We start from the raw sequence: 23,646 nt of genomic DNA, 5'->3' as shown, positions 1-23,646 counted from the left end.
GGGTACAGTTTGGAGAGATGCCCCCCCCCCCCGATAACTTGGGTTTAGACCTACAGCGGCAGAAATTAAGGTGGGGCAGCACAAAAATGTAAAAATAAGATCAAAATGTGCCAGCATGACAGGTTCATATTCTCTTGTATCTCTGCTCTCCCAGTCAGTCTTTTTGTCTCAATTTTTCCTTCAACCATATCTATTATTCATGAAATCAGCCATGGTTCAGCTGCCTGAATGCAACATCAATTTTTAAAGAGGAATGTTAACAATAAATGTATCTTTTATTCACAGATAAAAGCTGAAGCAAGCTATTATATTATACATTTATACAAGGCTTTTGAAAACTCCATATAAAAACACAATGATCAGGAAAATATGATTCATTATGAAATGTGAAATTACGTCGACCATCTCACCATGTAAAAATGATTGGCGCGGGCGACAGTCTGGCGTCGCGCCGCCCACTGGTAAAAATGCACAAGTCTCATGCAGGGTAAAAAATTGATCCTGAGCGATTGCCTTCCATAGAAAAACTGCAAAAAGGATATGCTACATTTTATGTAAGGTTTAAATGCAGATATAATATTTATCATCAAAATTATAAAAAAATATATGCAGTAACTATTTACAAAAGCAAATTTTCTGTTTGCTTAAAGATTTGGTAATTTCTGTAATTAATAAATTCCAGCACTTCTTCAAAAGCACAGTGACCCCTCCAATAATTCCAACGGATATTTGCGACGGCGAGGAACTTAAGTGAAACACAAGTCTCTGGCACAATAGTGTAGGAACCCCCAAAAAATAGAGGATGTGCTAATTAAAAAAAACATTCTTTTGGTATAAAGAAGGAAAAATACAAAAGAGAATGTAAAAAAACAACCGTGAAATTTTGCGGTACACCTTAGATCAATGTTCATAAAAATATTTTGACTCCTAAACCAAAAAAGCGGTTATTATACAATTTGAGGTCCTGCTAGCGCAGATTTTCTATGAAACAAGAAGGCAAGTTCAGGTATGAAAACATAATTTAGTTATTGCTTCTGCTAAAAAAGTTTTTTGTACATTTAGTCATAAATACACTATACAGTATAAAATATTTCATAGGAATACATTTAAGAGTCTGCTTAGGTTTGCTGGCTTTCAATAAATTCTAGCACCAAAATACAGAGAGAAATGTCAAATCAAGACTAAAAGGCACTTTCGATGTCATCCTCGCGACCCCTCCCCCGTCGCAATGTCCTAATTTCTGGGAGACTCGTCTATGTTCTTCGGTTCAAAACATTCCTTATTCCGTACAGTTCCGGTCTCGAGGCACCGTATTGATTTTAACACCATTACAATCCATCATCGGTATCGTAACTACAACAACATTCACCGCTGCTTGAAATCTTGCCATTTCCACCGCCGCTCGTCGCACACGTCATCACTTTCCTTCGCCGCCTCCATTTATTCACGTTCCCAACGCTCCACTGCGCCGTGCTCACACTTCCACCTCCCTTGCTCCGTCTTGCGCATCGCCGATCATCCCGATGTCGAAGCAGGTCACCATCATGATACGGGCCTTGCACAGATTGACGCAGTCGTCCAGATCCTCCGTCACCTGTTCTAGCGCGTCCAGGTACTCCTGAGACTCTGTGTCCAGACCCGGATCCAAATCAACTGTGGAAGAGAAGGTTCGAGAGTTAGAGCAACACGTAGTCAGAAGCGTCAGCCTTCTGCATTAACTTACTGATGTCATTAATTTTGGAAACTGACGCGGTGAGCTATAACTCCCACCATGCAATTTAGCTCTGCATCTTGTAAAGAGTAATAATTCATTCGGAAGACTCAAAGGCATATCATCTAAATTGTCTTTACGCAAAGAATCTACTTTGAATGGAAAAGTGATAACTAATATTCAAATAGTCTAAAAGTGCATATGGCAATGTATAATATATGGTTCAGGATTGAAACACTGTTGGGTATATCCATTTAAGATCTAAGAAATTGCCCACAGGGATTTATCTGTATTCCTGTTTTTTTATTTCAATAACCACTTGTCACTTACCATTCCTAAACAATTGCTTTATACATTTTTGGTGTAACACCATACTAGTCAATCACACTTTTATTGTTTATTTAAAAATGTTCCTTTTTCTTTTCCTTAAATAATATGTGATCATTTATAGTATTTAGTTTTATGTGTTTTTAATTTTCCTAGAATTATGGTAATTATATTTTTTCTGTTCTTATTTTATATAATCATGTGAAAGGTTTATATATAAACTGTAACACATTATTAAATAAATTCAATTTTGATAACTAATATAGTATTGCGTTCCATCATTTTGTACACTCCATATAAGGGGTTTGAGTTTAACAAGAAATCTGTCTGCTCTCTGTGGGGAAGTGGGCAAATGGATATGCCGATATGGTTGCAGGAGACCACTGTCACCAGATTGGTGTGCGACCAGTGGAAGTGAGTTGCTGAGCACCGGGTGTGATATTAATGATGGCTTTGAATGTAAGACGTGTTCCTGCATCTGGGTAGAAATGTTGCCTGTATTTGCATGCTACGCCCCTTAAAGGGTCACGGGTAGCAAAGACCCACTTTGGCCAAACTTAGAAGAAGGTTACAAAGTAGCAACCACTCCCCAACTATCACCCTACCAATCCTCTAAACCTAAGCAGGAACAAGTCATCTACCACCCCCACGCTACCCACGCCCAAACCATTGTCCATGATGTCGTCCTTCCGCCCATTAGAGCTTGGATCGCACCGCATTCAGTAGTCGGGTGGCAAAGATCTGGCAACCTCACCAGGACCTCAAGAACATTTGTGTCAAGAGCACCCGCCGGACACGAATTACTTACACTCTCCTTTCCACTTGTCGGGGTGTATCATCAACCTGCACTTGGTCTCCGCCAGCTCCTCCATCAGCACCTCGTACTTGGCCCTCGCGTCCCGGATCCTCTGCTGCCGCTTCTCCAGGATCTTGAGTTTGTTATTGAAGTACATCAGACCCTGGAAGGGAGAAGGGGAGTCACTTTACTGCCACACTGGAGTATGTCCACGGTCGGGCAGCTAGAACTGACGTAGGTGCATTTCCCACAAATCACTGTCAAATTTAATTGAAACATGTACCAACGCCTGCACTGATTATGCACAAATAAAGTTACCGTTTTTTAATAATTACGTAGGTTTGTCATCGACTTAACAAACACGTGTTTGCGTAATGAGCTCAATGCATCGCTAATCACCAAACATGTCTGCATAATTTGCCCCAATGCCATTTGATTTCACAATGTTAATGTTAAAGGACATTTGTACCGCGCACTGTCACCACCAGAGTGGTCCCCTGGCGCAATGTGGTGTCTTTGATGGGCCTCAGATGTGATCGCTTCCCTGGCTTCAGTAGTGTGTCTAGTCGGCCTTTTCACTGCTTCACCTACACAATAAATTGCTAAACAATTGGGAGGTTACATGTCTTTATCCCGAATTAATGTATAACCAATGCCCATATATTGAATCTTTTAGCTTGAAAACTTTTATAGTGAATGCATTTTTTTACTTTTTGTTTTGTCTTTTGGGAGGGGTCCCCTCCACATCCCTGTTTCCCAGCCCTAAAAACCCATCCGGACCATTTCCAAAAAATATTTAACCCTTTAGCCCACTCTAAATACAATCACTATAAAGGTTTTCATTATAAACGTTTCGATATAAATGTTATTCACTATAAAAGATTCGATAGAAACACTGTATACCCTGTGGCCTTTCTGCCTGTTCTTAGGTTCTTCCTGAGCAGGAATGTGTCTTTCAGAAATGTGATCCAACTATGGAAATGTGGCTTCTCTGAGTAGTCGGTGTTATTCCTTTCTACCTGTTTACATCACAACTCACATTATTGAATTGCTCTAGGTGTTTTCTTGATGAAGAGTTAACTAAGCGATGGACATCGCCCCCCTCATATCTGTTAAACAGGATTTCAACTATTGGCTTAACACTCCTCAATCATTTGTCGCCAACCTGCCACTATCCTGCCTCGGGAGGATAGCTCAGAGGCAACGCGCTCGGCTTTGAAATAAGAAAACTTGCGCAACACAGGTTCGATCCCCGGTCCGCGCTTACACCTCTGGGTGTTAAGTGCGTTATAAATAACCAATTACAAATTTATTATAGTGAATGATAAAGCAGCATGTACATTTTTGGGTGGACATTCTTACCTTTTCAACATCCTGGAAGGGCTAGAAGAAGGAAAAAGTGAAAGAAAGTGTTTAGAATTCGCACTGCGAAGAGCGGCACTCGGTTAGTGGCAAGAGAATTTAAGCCGCCCGTCTCTAATTTAATAAGCCTGATGCTTGTCGATTTAATCTCCAAGCAGTGACCCTTTACGAGGGAACAGCTGTGAAGTGCCACCTTCCACTATAGATATGGGTGTATATAGTAATGCAGCCAATGGCATGTCCCGCTCCATATGTCAGTCACATTAAATCTAATTAATTGCGAGCAATAATTATTTTCCTTTTCTTTCTTAAGGGCACCCCGACATATGAATTTAACAATTAATAATGAGAGTATTTTAATTTCGGTCAATTTTCTGATAGCACTACATCGTGATTGCATGTATGCAGTAATTCACGCTGCCTGCGCGGCTATAAAATAAATGCTGACCTCAGCATCCTCTTGCCGGTGCCGCTGTAACCGCTCCACATCGTCAATCTCGTACACTTTAATCTCGAACGGCTCTTTCAACGTCCCCGGCAAAGGTGGTAGATCGACCCACTGGCCGGTGGCGCTGGGCTTCCTTCCAAGGGATGTGGTCTCAGGCAGCGGGGCGGGTATCAGTCTGCGGCGCTGGAGTCCTGAGGAAGCACAATTTTCAGATTAGTGGTACTGTGGTATCAATGTGCCACACACCTGTGTTCCTCCTCTCTGTAATCCAGCGCAATTTACCCCTTGATTAATATCAAACAAAATCAGCTTTGTCGTAGGGCCAGAATGTGGAAAAATACCGTGATGTGGAGTGAAAAAGAAAATCACTACTGCCACTAGCACTACCACTGTTACTACTGCCAATAAAACTAATACACATACTACTTCCACCACCGTTACTACTACTACTCCATAAAGCTATTATCAGCACTACTAAAACTACTGCTAGTATTATCATCACCAGCACAGCTAGTACTAGAGCTACTGCCATCACCATTCCTACAACTACACCCATCACCACTACCAATGATACTACCACTACTGCAGCTATTACTACCAATCTTAGTACCACTACGATCACTGCTATGACTACTATTATTTATAAAACTGCTACTATTACGATCACCAACATAACTACTAATACTACAACTACTACTACCGCCACTGCTAATACTACTGCTAATGTCACAATTACTACCACCACTACTAATACTAATGTTATTACTAACACTATTGCTAATACTAAGAATTCTACTACTATTACTACCACCACGACTACTACCATTATTACAACTACTTGCACCACCACTGCTACTGCCACCACTACAAATACTACTACTACAACCATTATTACTCCTACTACTATCACTAATACTAACACTATTACTTCCACTAATACTAACACTGTGTTAGTATCACCACTACTTCCACCACCGCCACTAATACTAACAATATTACTACCACTTCCACCCCAAAGCCAACTACTAACTTTATTACTACACTACTACCACCACTACTATTACTACACCTAGTACTACTACCAGCATTATTATTATTATCCCTACTGCAATAATGACTACCACTACCACTGCTATTATTACTACCACTGCTACTACAATGGCCACCAGTACTAAAACCACTACCACTACTAGTACTGCCACACCTGCTACCATTCTTACTGCCAACACTAAAATGCTCATGACTGTTACTATCACTACTACAACACTACTCCTACCACCACTACTATGACCACTACTACTGCAATGACCACTAGTATTAACACCACTGCCTGACAATACTCCCATTATTACTACCACTACTACTACAATAATTATCACTATTATCACTACTACTACTATTGCCAGTACTACCACCACTATTAATACTGATATTACCACCACTACTACTACTAGAATGAACATCACTATTACCATCACTACAGCCAGTACTACGACTATTATTGCTACCTCCACTACTACACTGATCATCACTATTACCATCACTACTACTGCCAGTACTACCACCACTATTACTACTGCTATTGCCACCACTTCTACAATGATCATCACTATTACCACCACCGTCACTGCTACTACTGCAATTGCAAACACTATAGAGCGAATCCCTCAAGATGTTCACTCGGGTGTTATGCGACATTTGACTTTAGACACCAGTTACACTAAATGTACACTTTTATCACTAAGGGCCATTTCCTTCACCCTCAAAGTTTGTTTACAATCACTTTCAGATACGTTTGCCAGCCTGTGAAGATAATTCTGCAAGGCACCTAACTCATTTCTTCCAATGGGTGTTACAGTCTCCCTTAGGTTAATCCATGGGTGATGTTGTTTGCCCCCTGACCTCCCGTTCAACCCTTGTTGCTCAACCCTTGTTCTTGCCACCCACACAAACAGCCTGTGTCATACTGAGCTTGAATGACTCAGGGCATCAAGACTATCCGGCAAATACATACAACACAACATAAACCTAATCTTGGCTTTCTAAATTTTGATTTCAGATCTGACGGTGTAATGGCATCTCCATGGCCTGGTGGTGGCGAGCTGGCCTCTGTGTCATCGATCAGTACCATATCACAACCAATATAAACACCTGCTTTTGAATTTCTGTTTATTTGATCTGCTGGGGAAAAACCTCTACCAGAAGTGCCATTCGAAGGACAAAAGAAATTCAGATAGCGGAGGCACTGGCTAAACAGGGTGGGTTTCTATAGTAACACTGATCCCATTGGTGAAAGCGACCCGGGTGATGCAGGGGATAATATGCTGGTACGTAGACAAAATGGAACGCGGAAAGTGACCATGGCAACCAAACAAGTCTTCTTGCCGACACTTCCCGAAGACTGCATGGAACACTTCTGAGTTCCGCCGGTGCTAAAGTTATTGAATATGCCTGCATTCATCATGCTGCCTGGCTTTCCAGTTCCTTCTGACCTCTAATTGAAGTCCCTCTAGTTGTAAGTGGAGGTCTGCAACACATGTGTACCGCTTCATACTTTCTGCTTTTTGGACGTGGGAATAAAACCTGTTTTTTTCTGTTCCCCTCTGACAGCTCCACCACACCGCCCCCACCTGTTTCTTCTGAGTGTTTGAAGTAGATGCAGTTTGACCACCTCTGTTCTGGGTGTTGCTGGGGTTGTAGTCCATTGTGCCCCCGTAACACACATGAATTATGCAGCCCGATATCACTAGCCCTTGTTCCTTCTGGCAGACACCTCAAGCTTCACCTTACCTTGAGCACTGTTGGTTTTTCCACATCATGCATAACCCTGGTAGCAGCGCCCGCTGCCCGAGTGGAGCAGTCTTGGAAAGACACGTAGGCGGCTTAGTCTCGGGAGAATAGCTCAGGGGCAACGTGCTCGCCTTGGAAGCAAGACGACATGGAGCAACACAGGTTCGATCCCCAGGTCTGTGCTCAGAAACTTCTGGGTATTAAGTGTGCTGTGCAACAGCTTGGTCTACAGGCTAGCTGTAAAACCATTTGGCACGCCCAGCCAAGTGTCTAACTTACATGTTAGACCGTCCTAGATACTCTCGGGCGAACGTTGCGCATTAGAAATGTCAAAATCAATCAGTCAGTCCTTCTCCCTAACAGCTCAAGGTCTACACTCCTGCTAAGCATGGCCTCCCTCCGGTCGGCATGCACCGCCTGCACCTTGAAGGAGTTTGATGTGTCCAGCACCCAGCTTCCCTCTTGCTCCCCCCAAGTTCTCTGGCATCCCTACAACCCCCCACCCCCTGGATGTTCTTTCCGCTGCGTTCTTAATATTTTGAAATACCGCCTTGGGAATCACAAGCTCCAATGTCGTCTCATCTCTAAACTTGCCTTGGACTGCGGCCCTCATTTTCCAGTCCAGTAATCTGCCCATCATGGAGGCAAGTTCAAAAGTCCATGCGTGCCGCTAATTATGACCGAAGATTAGGCTTGCTACTTAAGTGTGTTGCGTTGGAAAATTGATTGAAAAAATACTTAAGCAGATAAGCCATATTTTGTTACTCTGAGAATGACTGTCACAGAAAGTGTTCCCTCCACTGGCGAGTGTGCAGTGACAAGCCCAGCTCAATGACGGGGACCTCTACAACGGGTGCAACTCATAAACGTAGTCCGTGTTTACCGCTGGCATGCGTGGTATACAGAACACGCTAAACTTCAGTCGGACCTGGTCCGTTTCGGTGAATGTTAACGATCAATGGAAGCACCATCTGGTTACCCCGGGAGGGAATGCAATGTGTCAATTTCTGAGACATAGTACCGGTATTGTAAGACCACTATGGTTGGGATCGGTGCAGTATACATATTATAGCCCTCTCATAACTTGAGTGCAAGAGGAGAGTTTATTTTCGATTCCAGTCAGAAATTGTGGCTGTAGCGTGAGAAAAGGTTCGGAAATGTCCAGCTTATAACAGTTGCATCTAAAGCTAAGTGCCACCTCCTTAAAATACACCTACATTGACAGAGTTCAGGTGGACAATGAACTTTGCACGATATTAATATTATTGTCATTAACATCTAAGGGAATGGATGGTTAATGATCAAAAGAATGGCTAACAGCACCTCAAGAACCAATCAATCCTGTCGCTTCTTCCTGTTCCTGGAACCGAACTCGTGGTCACATATTGAATTAGCTGCAATATGTCAGTAAGCCTCTTGTACAACCATATATTTAGGTCCCGCTTCTCGACCTCTGCTGAGATGGCAATTGATCCTAAATCTGTTCAGTTTAAAGCACAGGGGCTCATCCAAGGACAGGACATTTGAAAAAAACATCAGAATCTTCCATATTGATTAAAGGTCCCAGTAATTGATGATTTTCGATTGCCCCAAACAGGCTCTTTACGCTGCTGGTGAACAGGAGATTTAAACTCGAATTGGTGTTGTTCATATAGGGTTAAACGAAACATTAAAAAATATCCTTTCTGAACAGATCATAATGAGTTGGGCCTTGAGCATATTGATGGCTAAAATGTGGTAATTCCTCTAATCTAGTATGCCAGCTCAAACAGTGCTGGAAATAGACAAAATGTACTGGGGAAACTCCCCCTTAAAATGGCAGGGAGGGATTGTCAGTGGCGTGGGCGGGACTTAGGGAGGGGCTAAGAGGTGAATAATGTGGGTTGCCTGAATATAGGATGCTGGCTGCTTTGCATAAAAACAAAGTGCATTTTGGGACCATAAGAATGACCACCAATTTATCAAACGTGTCTGTGTTAGTAATTGAAACGTGCATTCCTTCTGAGCATGCAATGCACACTGGGTTTGGTGCTCATTTCATCTGGCGGAATAGTCACCCTGACAGTAAAATGTGTGCAAGGCATGTGACATATATACAGCTTTGAACTGTTTTAGTATTTGTGTTTGGGCTGTGTGAGACAGGCATAGTATCAAAAGTAACAATTTAAAAACCTTTATTATAAAACTTTGCCGGGTTGGTGTATTGCCTAACTGGACTTAATTCTAATGGGGTTGTAAAGTTCAAAATCAATATCTGTCTGTGTCAAACCTATGCTTGCCCTCACTCTAAAAACAAATGTGATGTTAGGTTGTCTTAAAGAAAAAAATGGTGGTTCAAGAGAATGCAACCCAAAGCTGGTTTCAGGCAACCTTACCGTCAGGTTTAGCTGTGCCAGTTTACAAAATAGTTCAACACAACAGCGTTGCCCTCGCTGGTTTCAGGTAACCTTACCTTCAGGTTTAGCTGTGCCAGTTTACAAAATAGTTCAACACAACAGCGTTGCCCTCGGGATCATCCAGGTAGGGCTCTTGCAGCAAGTCAATATAGTTCACTATGCCGTGCCTCTTGGACACTTCTATTACTTTGCTGTGTACACTTGCACACTTCCTGTCTGTTTGCTTTGTGCTGCACGCACCTTTCTCACTTTTCCTTCTCTCCGTCGGGTCGCTAGCACCCTTTCTTTTCTTTCTGTTCCCCAATTCACTGTTTCATCCTTTTCTGCTTTCGTGTCGCTAGCGCACTTTCTTTCTTTTACTTTCTCTCGCTTTTCAATTATTGTGTCGCTTGCACCTTCCACTGCTACTGCTCCCGCTTCAGCAACCCGCACGCTACCGAGTTTCTCTCTCTCCCTCGTGAAACTCACTGAGTAGCGCAGCGCTAGCGGGCAGACTCCTCAGGATATGTGGATCGAGGTCAGGGTCTCACCACCTGCCCCTCAAACACCCCTAGGACCAGCACATGTGCCAGGGGAATGAGTAGTGGCCTGGATACGACCAACAGGTCGCAGCTTTCCCCAATCTGGCTCCATGGAGACATGGCTCCCTTCCCACGCTGCAGCCACTTCTACACACCGGGCCAGCGCTTTGGCGTTTCTTTCTCCTACAGATCCTCCAGGCTCCTACAGCTGCAGCCTCCTGTCCCCTGCCTTCCACGGTCCATCCAGCCACCCCATCTTGTTCTGTTTGTCTGGCAGAGCACTACCGTTTATACCCTAGCTGGGAGTCAAGTGGAGTCAGGTGTGTATGGTTAATGTCAGGTGCCTGACCTTGCCTGACTCTATTAATGGGACAACCTAGTGGTGGAGTGTAGTAGGCCTTTCCTTGCGCCTTACTCTTCGCTGTGATGGTTCTATGGGTAATCTTTATAGCTCTTGGTTGCCTCTTCCTCGTCCGAGTACATGATGGAAATGGGGAGGGGGAGATGGGGTGAGACTGAACATTTCCCATAAAGGCTGAGGGAGAGTGTGCTGATGTACAATTGGGAAAGGGGGAATACAATGTCTAGCCTTTAGGCATTCTCCTCCCAATCCCCTGCGACCCTCCATCCTCCCTCGTTTATCCACCCCCCTGATCAGGATCAAAAGGTGATGACCCTTCTCTGGCCACCTAAATGGAAGATCCCATGGGTGTAGGTAGGAGAACACCTTCAGGTTTCTCACATACCCTTGCCCTATGTGGTTTGGACTGAATTGCTTCAGAGGGGACCTCAAAAGGAAATCTACGTTTCCTTGTTCTCAGCCCTTTCGATGTTCCAGTGAGAAGCAATAGGGTTGCAAGTCCAAGAACCACAGCATAACCCTTGGGTTAGACGCCTTCCTTTGACTGATCCATTTGAGAGGGGGAGTGGCCGGTGGCCAAGTTACATGTTCAACCTAATAAGTAGTACCTAAGATGTAAAATGGCCCACTTTATCGCCAAGGCTTCCAATACGATCACTGAATAGTGATTTTCCCTGGGAAACAGTTTTCGACTAGCATACAGAATGGGATGCTCCAGGCCGTCATGGTTCTGAGACAAAACTGCCTCCAACCTGGTCAAGGAGGCGTCAGTCTGTAATATGAAGTCTTTAGAAAAGTCTGTCCCCTTTAGAATAAGGCTATGACATAGTGTTTGTTTGAGGGCATGATAGCATACTTCATCCTCTTCATCCCATTTAAGTTTCTGGGGTTCTGCGTTTCATAGTTTGTCGGTCAGTCTGGCAGTTTTACTGGAAAAGTTAGGTACGACTCTCCGATAATACCCAATTAACCCTAGGAAAGATCTGAAATCCTTTTAAGTTTTGGGCGTAGGGGATTCTAAGGCAGTTCTAATCTTTTCCTCTTGAGGTTGAACATTGCCATTTCCGACAAAAAATCCCCCACATATTTAGCGGCAGATTGGGTCAATTAGCCGTTAATCCTGCTTTTCTTAAGGCTCGTACTAAAGTATACAGATGGTACAGATGGTCTTCCCAGGTTTTACTGTGGATTATAGGAACATCACAATGTTAAACATGTCATACAGTGATTCAGTAAGAAGCCCTTTTAAGTGAATAATTGACGCCTCTGTTTTGGTTGGTCACAATATTCACCCTAAGAAAGAGATGTCTGTAAATTGCAGGACACATATACTAGTTTGGATAGCTGCAACATTGTATGGGAGGCTTTGCAGTTTCTGCCTGCAGTGCGTTGAAAAACAGACGGGTTACTCGTGTGTGCAATGTAACGAGCAGACTGCTTTCAGAAGACTAGGCAGCGCTCCAGGCCGAGTCTTCTGCAAGCAGTCTGCTTGTTGGGGCGCAGCACCTGGGTGCATCATGGGCTGGCACGGGAGTCTGGGGGACGTAGCAGTGCTCCGGCAAGACCTTTTTTGCCAGAGCGCAGCTCCATCTTGTTCCGGCCCATTCCCTGCACTGCAACGAGCGCTGTTCCATGTCGGCCCGTGGCTCAAACCATCTCCCCCCAAGTTGCGAAAGCTCTCGGCCCCTGACTGCAGTGAGTCTCCTGAGCGGCAGTCAGGGGCAGAGAGCTTCCTCCTCTCTAGGGGGTTTGGGCCTCGGGTCCACACGGAACGGCGCACCGGCAAGAGATTTTTTGCCAGAGCAGAGCTCTGTTTTTTCCGGCCCACTTCCTTCCCTGAACTCAAACAAATGAACAACAAAAAGATGGATTCCTGAAAGATTCGTGCATCAATAAATATCGATAACATATGCTGTGGAAAGTTGGTCCCTGGTAACTTGAAGAGGAAGGCCCTTTGGTTGGACCTTCTCCTAATGGATGATGTACTCTGCTTGACTGGGACTTCACCAACTGCTTCAGGGCATGAGTTAGCCTCGCAAAATTACCTGGTGAGATTTTGTAATTCAGAAAAGTGCATTCCTGATACTGATTTGATAAGCCTGGGACTGCGGCGTGTACTCCGTGCTATACTGCCGCACTATATACAATTTCCGATAAATGTACTGCCCGCTAGCCTGTTGTGCTACCCACCTACCTTTAGACTGGTAAACGTGAGTGATGTCTCTGCATGGCCTTGCCAACCTAACACTACATGTTAAGTTGGTGCACATGCATCGCTTGCCTGCAAATAATAGTATGTTACTGCATGCTGTTGTAGATTGGTGAACAAGTGGATTGATGTGTGCCAGTGAGAAGTACACCTTGTCTGTCCGTGCATGCTGCTAGCCTGATCAACATGTCTTCCCATCACAGATTCGGCATGCAATGTGTTTATGTACATTGTAAAGCATCCCTATCCCTGCTGAACTAATAATATTGCAAACATCTAGCGTATCGCCTTCTTCACTTCACCGGGTAGTTCATACTATCCCAATCGAGGAGGGTGTCCATCGTTTTTTTCGTTCTTCGTCACACTCTTACCCCGTCCAAGTTTGTTCTCCTATTCTTTCTGACTAATCAACTCCCATTTAAGATTCCCTTCCACCCTACACTACACATTGAACCCCCCCTCAGAGGGCCAACTCCCGTATACTCAGTAACACATGATCATTAATAGAGCTATGATTAAGCCCCGTTCTTTAACCCAATTACTCTCCCCACACCAACGCGTAAACGTAACCAAAACGCCTTCGTCTTTTACATCTTGGGATATCCTCTTCGGATAACATACTCACAAGTGTCTTACCAAACACCGCAGACAGATCCCGGCTACCTCCGACCTGAGCCCGTCAACAGGACACGTTTTGAATCTGCCTCTCCCGCCCTCCAACTACCAAACCACCCTCTTTTCAAAGAGCCATGCTCAGTATGGCAACAGAAATGGCAGAAGAGTACAGAGAAATTTACATCACATTACTTTTTCTCAATCATAAAGGGTAACCATGAAAAATTTAAATCCAAGGAGACCCAATGTCGCGCAAATATGCCTGCCAAATTGTAAGCACAGGTCATTAAAGCTAATGGACTCTACAAAAGGCAGTCTTTCATCTTTGCAGACTATCATAACTATTTCTTCCATCTCTTTTTGGCCATAGTAATGGAACGGGCATATTGTATAATCTTGGAAACAGGCCTTGAGTGCCCTAAATATTTGCAGTAAATGGTTACTGGTGCTGGAAATACCGGCAAGCCCCTCCTATAGGACTCCATGAAATGGGGATTTACCACCGTTGCCGGCCCCTGTAATATCCTGGTAATACTGAGATATCAGGGGCCGGTAATGGTAGATCAGTAGGCAAGAATTACCAGCAGGATACCGGCAAACTCGTAATGAACGCCATTTTCTTTCTTGCTAAACCTTTTCAGCACTTGGGGAGGTAATTCGAGTTGTGTATACAAAATAAAATTCATTCAAAATTCTTATATACAGAAGTCTGATTTGTCTCACCAATGTTGGAAAACAGGATAATCAGCAAAACCATTCAAATGCATTTATAAACATATGAGTTCTTAGAAAACATTATAAAACACAGCAGGCAGTGGAGATATGCATAAAACTTACCTGTAGCCCTTTTTTTGGGGGATTTCAAAGTGCGCATGCGCCCGGAGGAGGACATCCCGCTTTCGCTCATGGAGTCATGTGCGGAGGATGCGCTGCCTGTTGCTTCGCTGTCACGGATCATACTCTCGTAGCCGCTGCTGCCTCCGCTGTGGTAAAAAAGAGCCGTCCTTCCCATTGCTGGCGGCAGTTCGCCACTCAAAACGCTGCTGTTGTCACTTCCGTGGCCGCTGCTGTATCGCTGAGGCCGCCTTGGGGCCGTTATTTTGCTGTACGGGGATGGTAGCACTGGAGTTTGCAACCTTTCGTCACTAAGATTAATGCCGCTGTCATTCCCGCTGTCGGAGTCCGTTGAACCTCTAAAATGTACCTTTTTCCCAGAACTTCCCGCTACCAGCTCATTCACACGGCTGTTCGCGGCCCTGATGGCCTGCTTTGTCCCCATAATGGTCCCTCGCCCGGGCTTGCCGACCCCACACTGTACAGACCGTGGGGCCGTTTTTCCACTAGGTGGGATACCCGAATTCTTCGCCGTAACCTGATTCAAGGATTTCACAGAGGAGCTGAGGGTCTTCGACGCATTCGTCGCGGAGAGTCCTCGGTTTTTATTAGTGTTTACAGCAGTCTTCTGATTATTTATGGTTTTTGCTTGAGCAGTTTTATTTGGACATGGTGGGATCTGTGATGTTGGGGTCATCCCACCTTGGGCTGAGGGTTGCACACCAAGTCTGGGCACTGATCGCCCGGCCCTACCATTGTTCATGCTCGATGTACCGGTTTCCCGACTCACACTTGCTTTGGATGCGACGGATGTCAGGCTATCACACCGCTCAAGGGACGAGTGGCTCGCGTAGGGATGGACAACCTCCGCTTTGGGCATCTTAGTCTTTAAACTTGGCGTTGTTTTGGGGATGGACTTGCAGGTTGCAACTTCGTTCGTACCAACTCCAGGCCTTGGATGTACGTCATCCTCTGCTTTTGGCAAGCCTATTCTAGCAATTTCCAGCCCTTCAATGTTGCCTTCGCAGCTTCCCAGCAATGCAATTTGTTTCTGCTCCAGACTTGATTTGCGGACCGGGGGTGCCGGAGGTGTTATCCCGCTTGGTCTGGGTAGCATGCTTGCTTTCATGGGCAACCCCTTTTTCCCTGTTGAGGTTTTCAGACTTCCTGTTGAGAAAGTTATTTCTGTGCTCTCCCCTTTTGATGTTTCTGCTTTAGATCGGTTTGGCGTGACTGGCATCACACCTAGCGTAGTGGCACCTCTTCTGAACTGTGGCATTTTGGTTGGAGGATCAGATTTTTTGACCGAAGGTTTACCAGCCACCTCGCAGCCATCAACGACCCGCTGGGAAGACGCAAGCATTGTCTGTGATTTTGCTGTCCTGGGCGGGCCATTGAAGTACTGGGGTGCTTTTGTGGACGGCTTGTGACCGTTGTAAGTACCAGACGTGGAAGAATGCACTCCATGAAGCCTCTCTTGAGCGTTTGCATCTGTGTGATTGTCCATGCGCACAAGCCAGGGATCATCAAACGTACATTCCTGCTTACGCGCCTCTTTGCAGTGGATTGTGGGATTGTTGGGATGTGCAGATGAGGTAGTCTTTGCTTTCCGAGGAAGACTCGAATGGATGGATTCTCTGGCGGGCGTGCTACGACAGTTCATACTTTTGGTATTGCACGACTGATTATTGACACATGGAGCACTTTTTGTGGGACTTGCTTTGGTGAGTTCAGATGTTCGGGGGCTGGAGTCTGGAGATATTTGGCCAGACCCAATGCTTTCGTTATCCACTTCTGAAAAACAAAACCCGCTGTCGTTCAGGGAACTTTTAAGGCCCTGAGTCTGGGGCCCAGGTACAACAGTCAAATCCAATTTGAAATTCTCCTCAGCCGTTGTGGAAAGGTTTTGGGAAATGTGTGGGGGAACACTTTCACACGTCTTCGTTTCATCGCTATCAAGTGTACAAATGCTAACTTCGCTAAGCCATGAACTGATGGAGGAGGGTCTGCTGCTAGCTGCATAAGGCTCTTCGGGAAAGGGAACAACGATCCCTATGTTGACTCCGGCGGAAGCCATCTGCGAGGTGTAAGCATCAAACTCATCGTTGATACTACTGATAATGCTAACTGGCCGAGAGCCAGAGGCGAGAGCTTGCAGGGAGCAGTCACTGTTGAAGCTAATGATACTGGTTGGCCTTCCGTTGTCCAGTATCCCACCGATCGACAGTTCCTCGACAACTGTAAACACGAGTTCATCTTCACCGTTAAGCTCAACAGGTTGTTGCAAAGTCACTGTGGTTCTTAAAATATCTCGGTCAAAGCATTTAGCTCTCAGCGCAGCCCGGTAGCTCTGTAGCTCTATAGCTCCCGGCTGATAAGGTGAGCCGCTGCCGAGCAGACATGTCTTTCCAGATGTATTGTGCATGGAAGGCTTTGCCACTTGTTTGCTCATCCCAACCGGAGGCGTACGGGTTGTGCTGCTGCTGCATGCATAATCCTTCTGTTGTGGGGGAGGCGGTGCAGGACTTGGCAAATGTCTCCTCATATACGTGTGTTTTTCTTTCACTACGGGCTCAGGCGATAATTCTGCCTTTTGAGTCCTTAATAAGCAAGAGTTTGGTGTTGGTGTATCTTTGATTGTTTCTTGGTGCTCATCCGTGAGGTCAGATTGGGTAAACTGGTGGGCCAGCTCCATTTTTGGTGGAGATGTGCTTGTTGCATAACGGGCACCATTTTGGGGGGAATCTGCATGTGCGTGGTCGTTGTGGCTTGGGTTTGCGCAGGCCATTTCTTGTGACGCGGGTTGTGTACCAGCTACAAGCGATGGCTTCGCCGACGGTTTAGATTGTGCGAGTTCTGTGCTTTCAGGGATTTTAGTGGCATTTAACCTGGCAGCCGATTCTTCACAAGTGAACATGGCCGGTGCCTCGCTTCCGTCGATGCACTCTAGCCTCTCCTGCAGTTCGGCAAAAGTGTTGCACTTGAAATGATCTTGGTCAAAGTTTCGAATCCCCAAAAAGTTGTCTTTGCTTCTTTTTCTGTTAAGAGAAGGAATTATGGGAACAAACTCAGGAGGGCCTTCATTATCCGTCAGGTCCTGGTCGGACAAAGCAGCCCCATTCGGACCAACGTATATGACAGTGTCACATGACTGCTCACTGCTGGATGAATAGTCGGGGTCACTGGATATCATCCCCGGGAAGTCAGGGTCAAGTGCTATGGTTCTGGGGTGGAATGATCTCAGATGGGGAGGTCTTCTTACACGTCCTTCTTCGCAGGAGCTGTCTCCTCCAGAGGAGCTGGATGCATACTGCGAACAGGGAAAGCAACATGTTAGAAACCAAACAAATGTGGAGACAAGCTTTACATTCTCACAGTAAGATGTATCATAGTGCCCAGAAGTCGAATTGGCAGTGCTGTTCATAACAACTAACCAAGAGCTTAGTTGTTAATTAGATCTTTAAAATGTGCGCCTACACACACACACAGACACACCCCGACACAACAAACAACCACACAGAAAACATCCCAGACGTTGGACCTTACCCGTACGGATACAACAAGCCAGTGCACGCAGACAACCATCTGCACGTCAACACACACAGATGCCAGTTTCTCCTGGTTCTGGACCTCTCCTATGATTCTCCCCTCACTAACCAACCCGTCCTCTTTCTTGCCACGTGAGCCCCTGGAGACTGCCCCTGGGTGGTAGCGGTGTGCGGTATAGATCAACATAATATATCATATAAACCAGAATACAGTAGATAGCACACAGACTTTCCCTCATCAAGCCATTTTCCAAACTGATATAATATTGGAGCTTTCATTTTGATATTTCAAACTGTTTTTATTGTCACAATGTGTCTGCACAGCCAACTAAAAGCGCCCTTATATGAATGGGTTGCATTTTACGCACTGTGAGTAAATGCAGAACTTTTGTAATACTAGGTGTGCCAAGGAGATTATTAGCATGTTCACGGCATATCATTAAAACTTCAGTAACAGAAACTCTGTAACTGTACTTAGTATCAATATGGATACTACCTTGGATCCTCTCATCTCAGCAGACATTCCCATCTCCAACCCTCTCACTTCACCTGTCTCCTCGTCCGACCATGCTCTCCTGTCCTCTCACATTGATCTCTTGGGTCCCCGGCTAAGACTCTGCCTGCACTGCCAGTCTCCTTCTCCCTCATTCGACAGATGAAGCGAGTGTCAGTTGCTGCTTTTTCTACCACTTTCATTCTCCCTCTCACTCAAGACACTGACGCTCACACTGACACAGCCCTTACTAAATTTCATCTCTCCATCTCCAGCACCCTGGACATCCTTGCCCCTGTCATGAGGATCTGCATGAAGCCTGAATCCAAGTGCAACACCTGGTATGATTCCGACCTAGCCTTACTGTGTCGCAAGTGCAGAGTTGCTAAACGGAAGTGGCTGGCTTCAAGCACATCCACTGACAGACTGGCCTGACGCCTGCTCCAAAGGAAAAACAGACTCTCCATCTGCTCGAAGAAGAGAGCCCATATCCAAGCCTGCATCTCTGGGGTCGCCAACAACACAGCTGTACTGTTTAAAAGCTGCAAGGAACTTGTCAATCCTACTGCAGTCTCCACTTCTCCTCTGCCATCACAAGCCCCCCTCTGCACTTCACTGGTCATCCACTTCACAACCAAAACTCAGGACTTTCTGTGCTCACTCTTCTCCTCGACTCCCCTCCCTCCTCTCTCACCCACTCTCAGGCCTCCTTTGGCCCCCGAACCCCCTTCCCTCCTACTCTCCCCTTTCTCACCCATAGCACCGGATGAGGTTTGTAAACAAATCCTCTTTATGAAGGTCTCCTCCAAACAGGTGCTTCCCTGCTCCTCCAGAACTATCAAGGACAACATTGCCTCCCTTGCTCCTTCCTTGGCTGATTCCTGCAACCACTCCTTTGCCAGCGGTTATGATAAAGGCCCAATGTGATTGCGGCCATTGGGGTTCAGAGCCCGACATTGCTGGGACAAAAGAACATGTGAAGAGAGGTGTATACATCACCTCAATCGACAATACCCTCTCCCCAATAACATGTGTGCAGCGCCCCCTAACTCCCACCCCCCTCGTCACCCAACCAAGGGGTTAAACCAAATGTAAGGCCACTTACCATTGACCTGGTTGGTCGGACCACCCACCACTCATGGCCAGTCTCTTTAACCCCAAAGGTATTCACACTGATGGCACCAAAAGCAAACAGCATCATCGCCTACTTGGGAACCTCCATATCAGACCAGGGCTGAGCCATACTCGGACAAGCACGGACACTCCACCAAAAGGCAGGAGAACACGTATTCGCTGTGAAAATCCAAGGTCCATTGAATAACCCACAAGAACAGTTCCGTGCATTTCAAAACTTCAAATGTGTCTGTCGTAAATGGGTTATCAGACCTCCCCGCCACCTCCAATAGCGTTCGTAAAAACTAAACATCTGGCTTCCATTCGAGACACAACATGGAAAATAATGCTCTGCGGATTTGGGGCAATTTCCCCAGCCAGACAGAAGCTCCATGACCCTGCGCAGACCCCTTCACCTTTGCGACGCTGGACATACCACAACTGCACACGTAGCAAAAGGCATCTTTGAGTCAACAACCACGGGGACCAAAACTCAAATGGCAGAGGTCTTCCCGGCAAAACTAGCAACTGTGCGTCAAAGTGTGCTGCCTCATCTCCTTCTCCACCCCGTCAGTGCTGACGCCCAATAATCCTCTTCAATTGGGCATGTGCCATCTCATGATCATGCCTGTGTACCACAGCCGCTTGTTCCGCCTCAAGGAAGATGGTACCAACATCAATATCTAGGCCAGCTTACCATGAATGCTGATCCCCCAATCCTGAGAGCTGATGGCACCGACATCCATATCTAAGCTAGCTTACCATGAATGCTGGCCCCCCTAGTCTCCAGAGGGCTGATGGCACCGACATCAATATCTAGGCTAGCTTACCATGAATGCTGGTGCCCCAAGTCTCCAGAAAGCTGATGACACCAACATCTATATCTAGGCTAGCTTACCATGAATGCCAGTGCCCCCAGTCTCCGTACAGGCTAATGGCACCGACATCTATATTTAGGCTAATTTACCATGAATGCTGGTGCCCCAACTCTCCAGAGAGCTGATGGCACCGACATCTATATCTAGGCCAGCTTACCATGAATGCTGGTGCCCCAAGTCTCCAGAGAGCTGGTGGCACCGACATCTATATCTAGGCTAGCTTACCATGAATGCTGGTGCCCCAAGTCTCCAGAGAGCTGATGGCACCGACAATTATATCTAGGCTAGCTTACCATGAATGCTGGTGCACTAAGTCTCCAGAGAGCTGATGGCACCGACATCTATATCTAGGCACGCTTACCATGAATGCTGGTGCCCCAAGTCTCCAGAGAGCTGATGGCACTGACAACTATATCTAGGCTAGCTTACCATGAATGCTGGTGCACTAAGTCTCCAGAGAGCTGATGGCACCGACGTCTATATCTAGGCTAGCTTACCATGAATGCTGGTGCCCCAAGTCTCCAGAGAGCTGGTGGTACCGACATCTATATCTAGGCTAGCTTACCATGAATGCTGGTGCCCCAAGTCTCCAGAGAGCTGATGGCACCGACATCTATATCTAGGCTAGCTTACCATGAATGCTGGTGCCCCAAGTCTCCAGAGAGCTGATGGCACCGACATCTATATCTAGGCTAGCTTACCATGAATGCTGGTGCCCCAAGTCTCCAGAGAGGTGATGACACCGACATCTATATCTAGGCTAGCTTACCATGAATGCTGGTCCCCCAAGTCTCCAGAGAGGTGATGGCACCGAAGTCTATATCTAGGCTAGCTTACCATGAATGCTGGTCCCCCAAGTCTCCAGAGAGGTGATGGCACCGAAGTCTATATCTAGGCCAGTTTATCATGAATGCTGGTGCCCCAAGTCTCCAGAGAGCTGATGGCACTGGCATCTATAGCTAGGCTAGCTTACCATGAATGCTGGTGCCCCAAGTCTCCAGAGAGCTGAGGGCACCGACGTCTATATATAGGCTAGCTTACCATGAATGCTGGTGCCCCAAGTCTCCAGAGAGCTGATGGCACCAACGTCTATATCTAGGCTAACTTACCATGAATGCTGGTCCCTCAAGTCTCATCAGAACTGATGGCACCGACATCTATATCTAGGCTAGCTTACCATGAATGCTGGTGCCCCAAATCTCTCGCACCGACATCTATATCTAGGCAAGCTTACCATGAATGCTGGTGCCCCAAGTCTCCAGAGAGCTGATGGCACCGACATCTATATCTAGGCTAGCTTACCATGAATGCTGGTGCCCCAAGTCTCCAGAGAGCTGATGGCACCGACGTCTATATCTAGGCCAGCTTACCATGAATGCTGGTGCCCCAAGTCTCCAGAGAGCTGATGGCACCGACGTCTATATCTAGGCCAGCTTACCATGAATGCTGGTGCCACATGTCTCTAGAGCTGATGGCACCGACATCTATATCTAGGCACGCTTACCATGAATGCTGGTGCCCCAAGTCTCCAGAGAGCTGATGGCACCGACAACTATATCTAGGCTAGCTTACCATGAATGCTGGTGCACTAAGTCTCCAGAGAGCTGATGGCACCGACGTCTATATCTAGGCTAGCTTACCATGAATGCTGGTGCCCCAAGTCTCCAGAGAGCTGGTGGTACCGACATCTATATCTAGGCTAGCTTACCATGAATGCTGGTGCCCCAAGTCTCCAGAGAGCTGATGGCACCGACATCTATATCTAGGCTAGCTTACCATGAATGCTGGTGCCCCAAGTCTCCAGAGAGCTGATGGCACCGACATCTATATCTAGGCTAGCTTACCATGAATGCTGGTGCCCCAAGTCTCCAGAGAGGTGATGACACCGACATCTATATCTAGGCCAGTTTATCATGAATGCGGGTGCCACATGTCTCTAGAGCTGATGGCACCGACATCTATATCTAGGCACGCTTACCATGAATGCTGGTGCACTAAGTCTCCAGAGAGCTGATGGCACCGACATCTATATCTAGGCTAGCTTACCATGAATGCTGGTGCCCCAAGTCTCCAGAGAGCTGATGGCACCGACATCTATATCTAGGCTATCTTACCATGAATGCTGGTGCCCCAAGTCTCCAGAGAGGTGATGACACCGACATCTATATCTAGGCCAGTTTATCATGAATGCGGGTGCCACATGTCTCTAGAGCTGATGGCACCGACATCTATATCTAGGCTAGCTTACCATGAATGCTGGTGCCCCAAGTCTCCAGAGAGCTGGATGCCTTGAATCTAGGCATGGTCCCATCGTGATGTGCATACGCTGGGCCCTGGACACATGCCCGAATGACCCCTCCCCTGTTCAAGTGCACAGCCACCAGCATGAACTCTAATATGACTCTAGGAGTGAACTAGGACAGCAACCAAAACACATAGTCACAACTCCATGAAGTCATCAAAGGAGCCCTTTACTGCTTCAAAACCTGGGAAGGGTACTCCTTTAGCTAGCCCTCCTGACCTGGAGGCCTAAAATGCAAATGTCAGGGTTAAAACCCCATTTCTTTTTGTTTTTCTTGTATAGCGCTTTATTCCACCTCACGGCAGCTTCAGAGGCGCTTTCACAGACAAGGAAGTGATTCACAGGGCTAGCTAGAAAGAGAGAGAGTGAGACCCAAGAGTTTGGGAGGGCTAGAACTAGGAGACTTGGAACAGATGGAACCAGATGGTTTGAAGAGTTGGACTAGAAGAGACAGAGGGCGAAGTTAACTCTGGTTAGAGGTATTTAAAGAGGCAGGTGATGAGTGAATGTTAGGAGGAGATTTTAAATAATAGGCGTTGAGAGGAATTACGAGCGTGGGGGTGAAAAATACAACCCTGATACAGAGGTGCCTAAAGACAAAGGCGGAGAGGAGATGATTAAAGAGAAGGGTGACCAGAGTAGAGCGGGGAGGCGAGACATTCTCAGAAGTGGGAGAGAGGAAGACAGGAAAATTCACTGAGAGAATAAGAGAGCAGGTGAGAGAAGATACCCAGGGAAATCTGGAAGCGGGTGGAGTGACGAGCTAGAGGCAAAGCATCGAGATGGCACTGGAGAAGACAAAGAACAGGATAAAGAGACTAATGGAACAAGAGAAGGCCCCCAGGTATGGTCCTGGGGTGAGACGCTGCACAACCAAGACATCTGGAGCGGGAGGTGCTGTGAGGACTAGTGAGGGCATAGGGTGGCCTCCTGTCTACCTTA

General features: G+C 46.3%; 1 protein-coding gene across 5 annotated transcripts in view; it reads right to left on the bottom strand.

Annotated features, from left to right (window-relative positions):
• Positions 1-256: 256 nt before the first annotated feature.
• KIF26A (kinesin family member 26A) overlaps positions 257-23,646 on the bottom strand; it is a 249,432-nt gene continuing 226,042 nt past the window's right edge. For all 5 annotated transcript variants that reach the window (XM_069638136.1, XM_069638135.1, XM_069638133.1 and 2 more), the window contains 5 exons: positions 14,374-17,680; positions 4,645-4,835; positions 4,197-4,217; positions 2,847-2,997; positions 257-1,653 (listed from right to left, as the gene is read on the bottom strand). In XM_069638136.1, the coding sequence (XP_069494237.1) occupies positions 1,475-1,653; positions 2,847-2,997; positions 4,197-4,217; positions 4,645-4,835; positions 14,374-17,680 (3,849 nt within the window). In that variant the 3' untranslated portion in view covers positions 257-1,474. The remainder of the gene's footprint in view (positions 1,654-2,846; positions 2,998-4,196; positions 4,218-4,644; positions 4,836-14,373; positions 17,681-23,646) is intronic.

Source organism: Ambystoma mexicanum, chromosome 14 (assembly GCF_040938575.1).
Source record: "Ambystoma mexicanum isolate Mex_15411 chromosome 14, UKY_AmexF1_1, whole genome shotgun sequence".
NCBI classification, from domain to species: domain Eukaryota; kingdom Metazoa; phylum Chordata; class Amphibia; order Caudata; family Ambystomatidae; genus Ambystoma; species Ambystoma mexicanum.
This window is presented reverse-complemented; position numbering and strand designations above follow the sequence as displayed.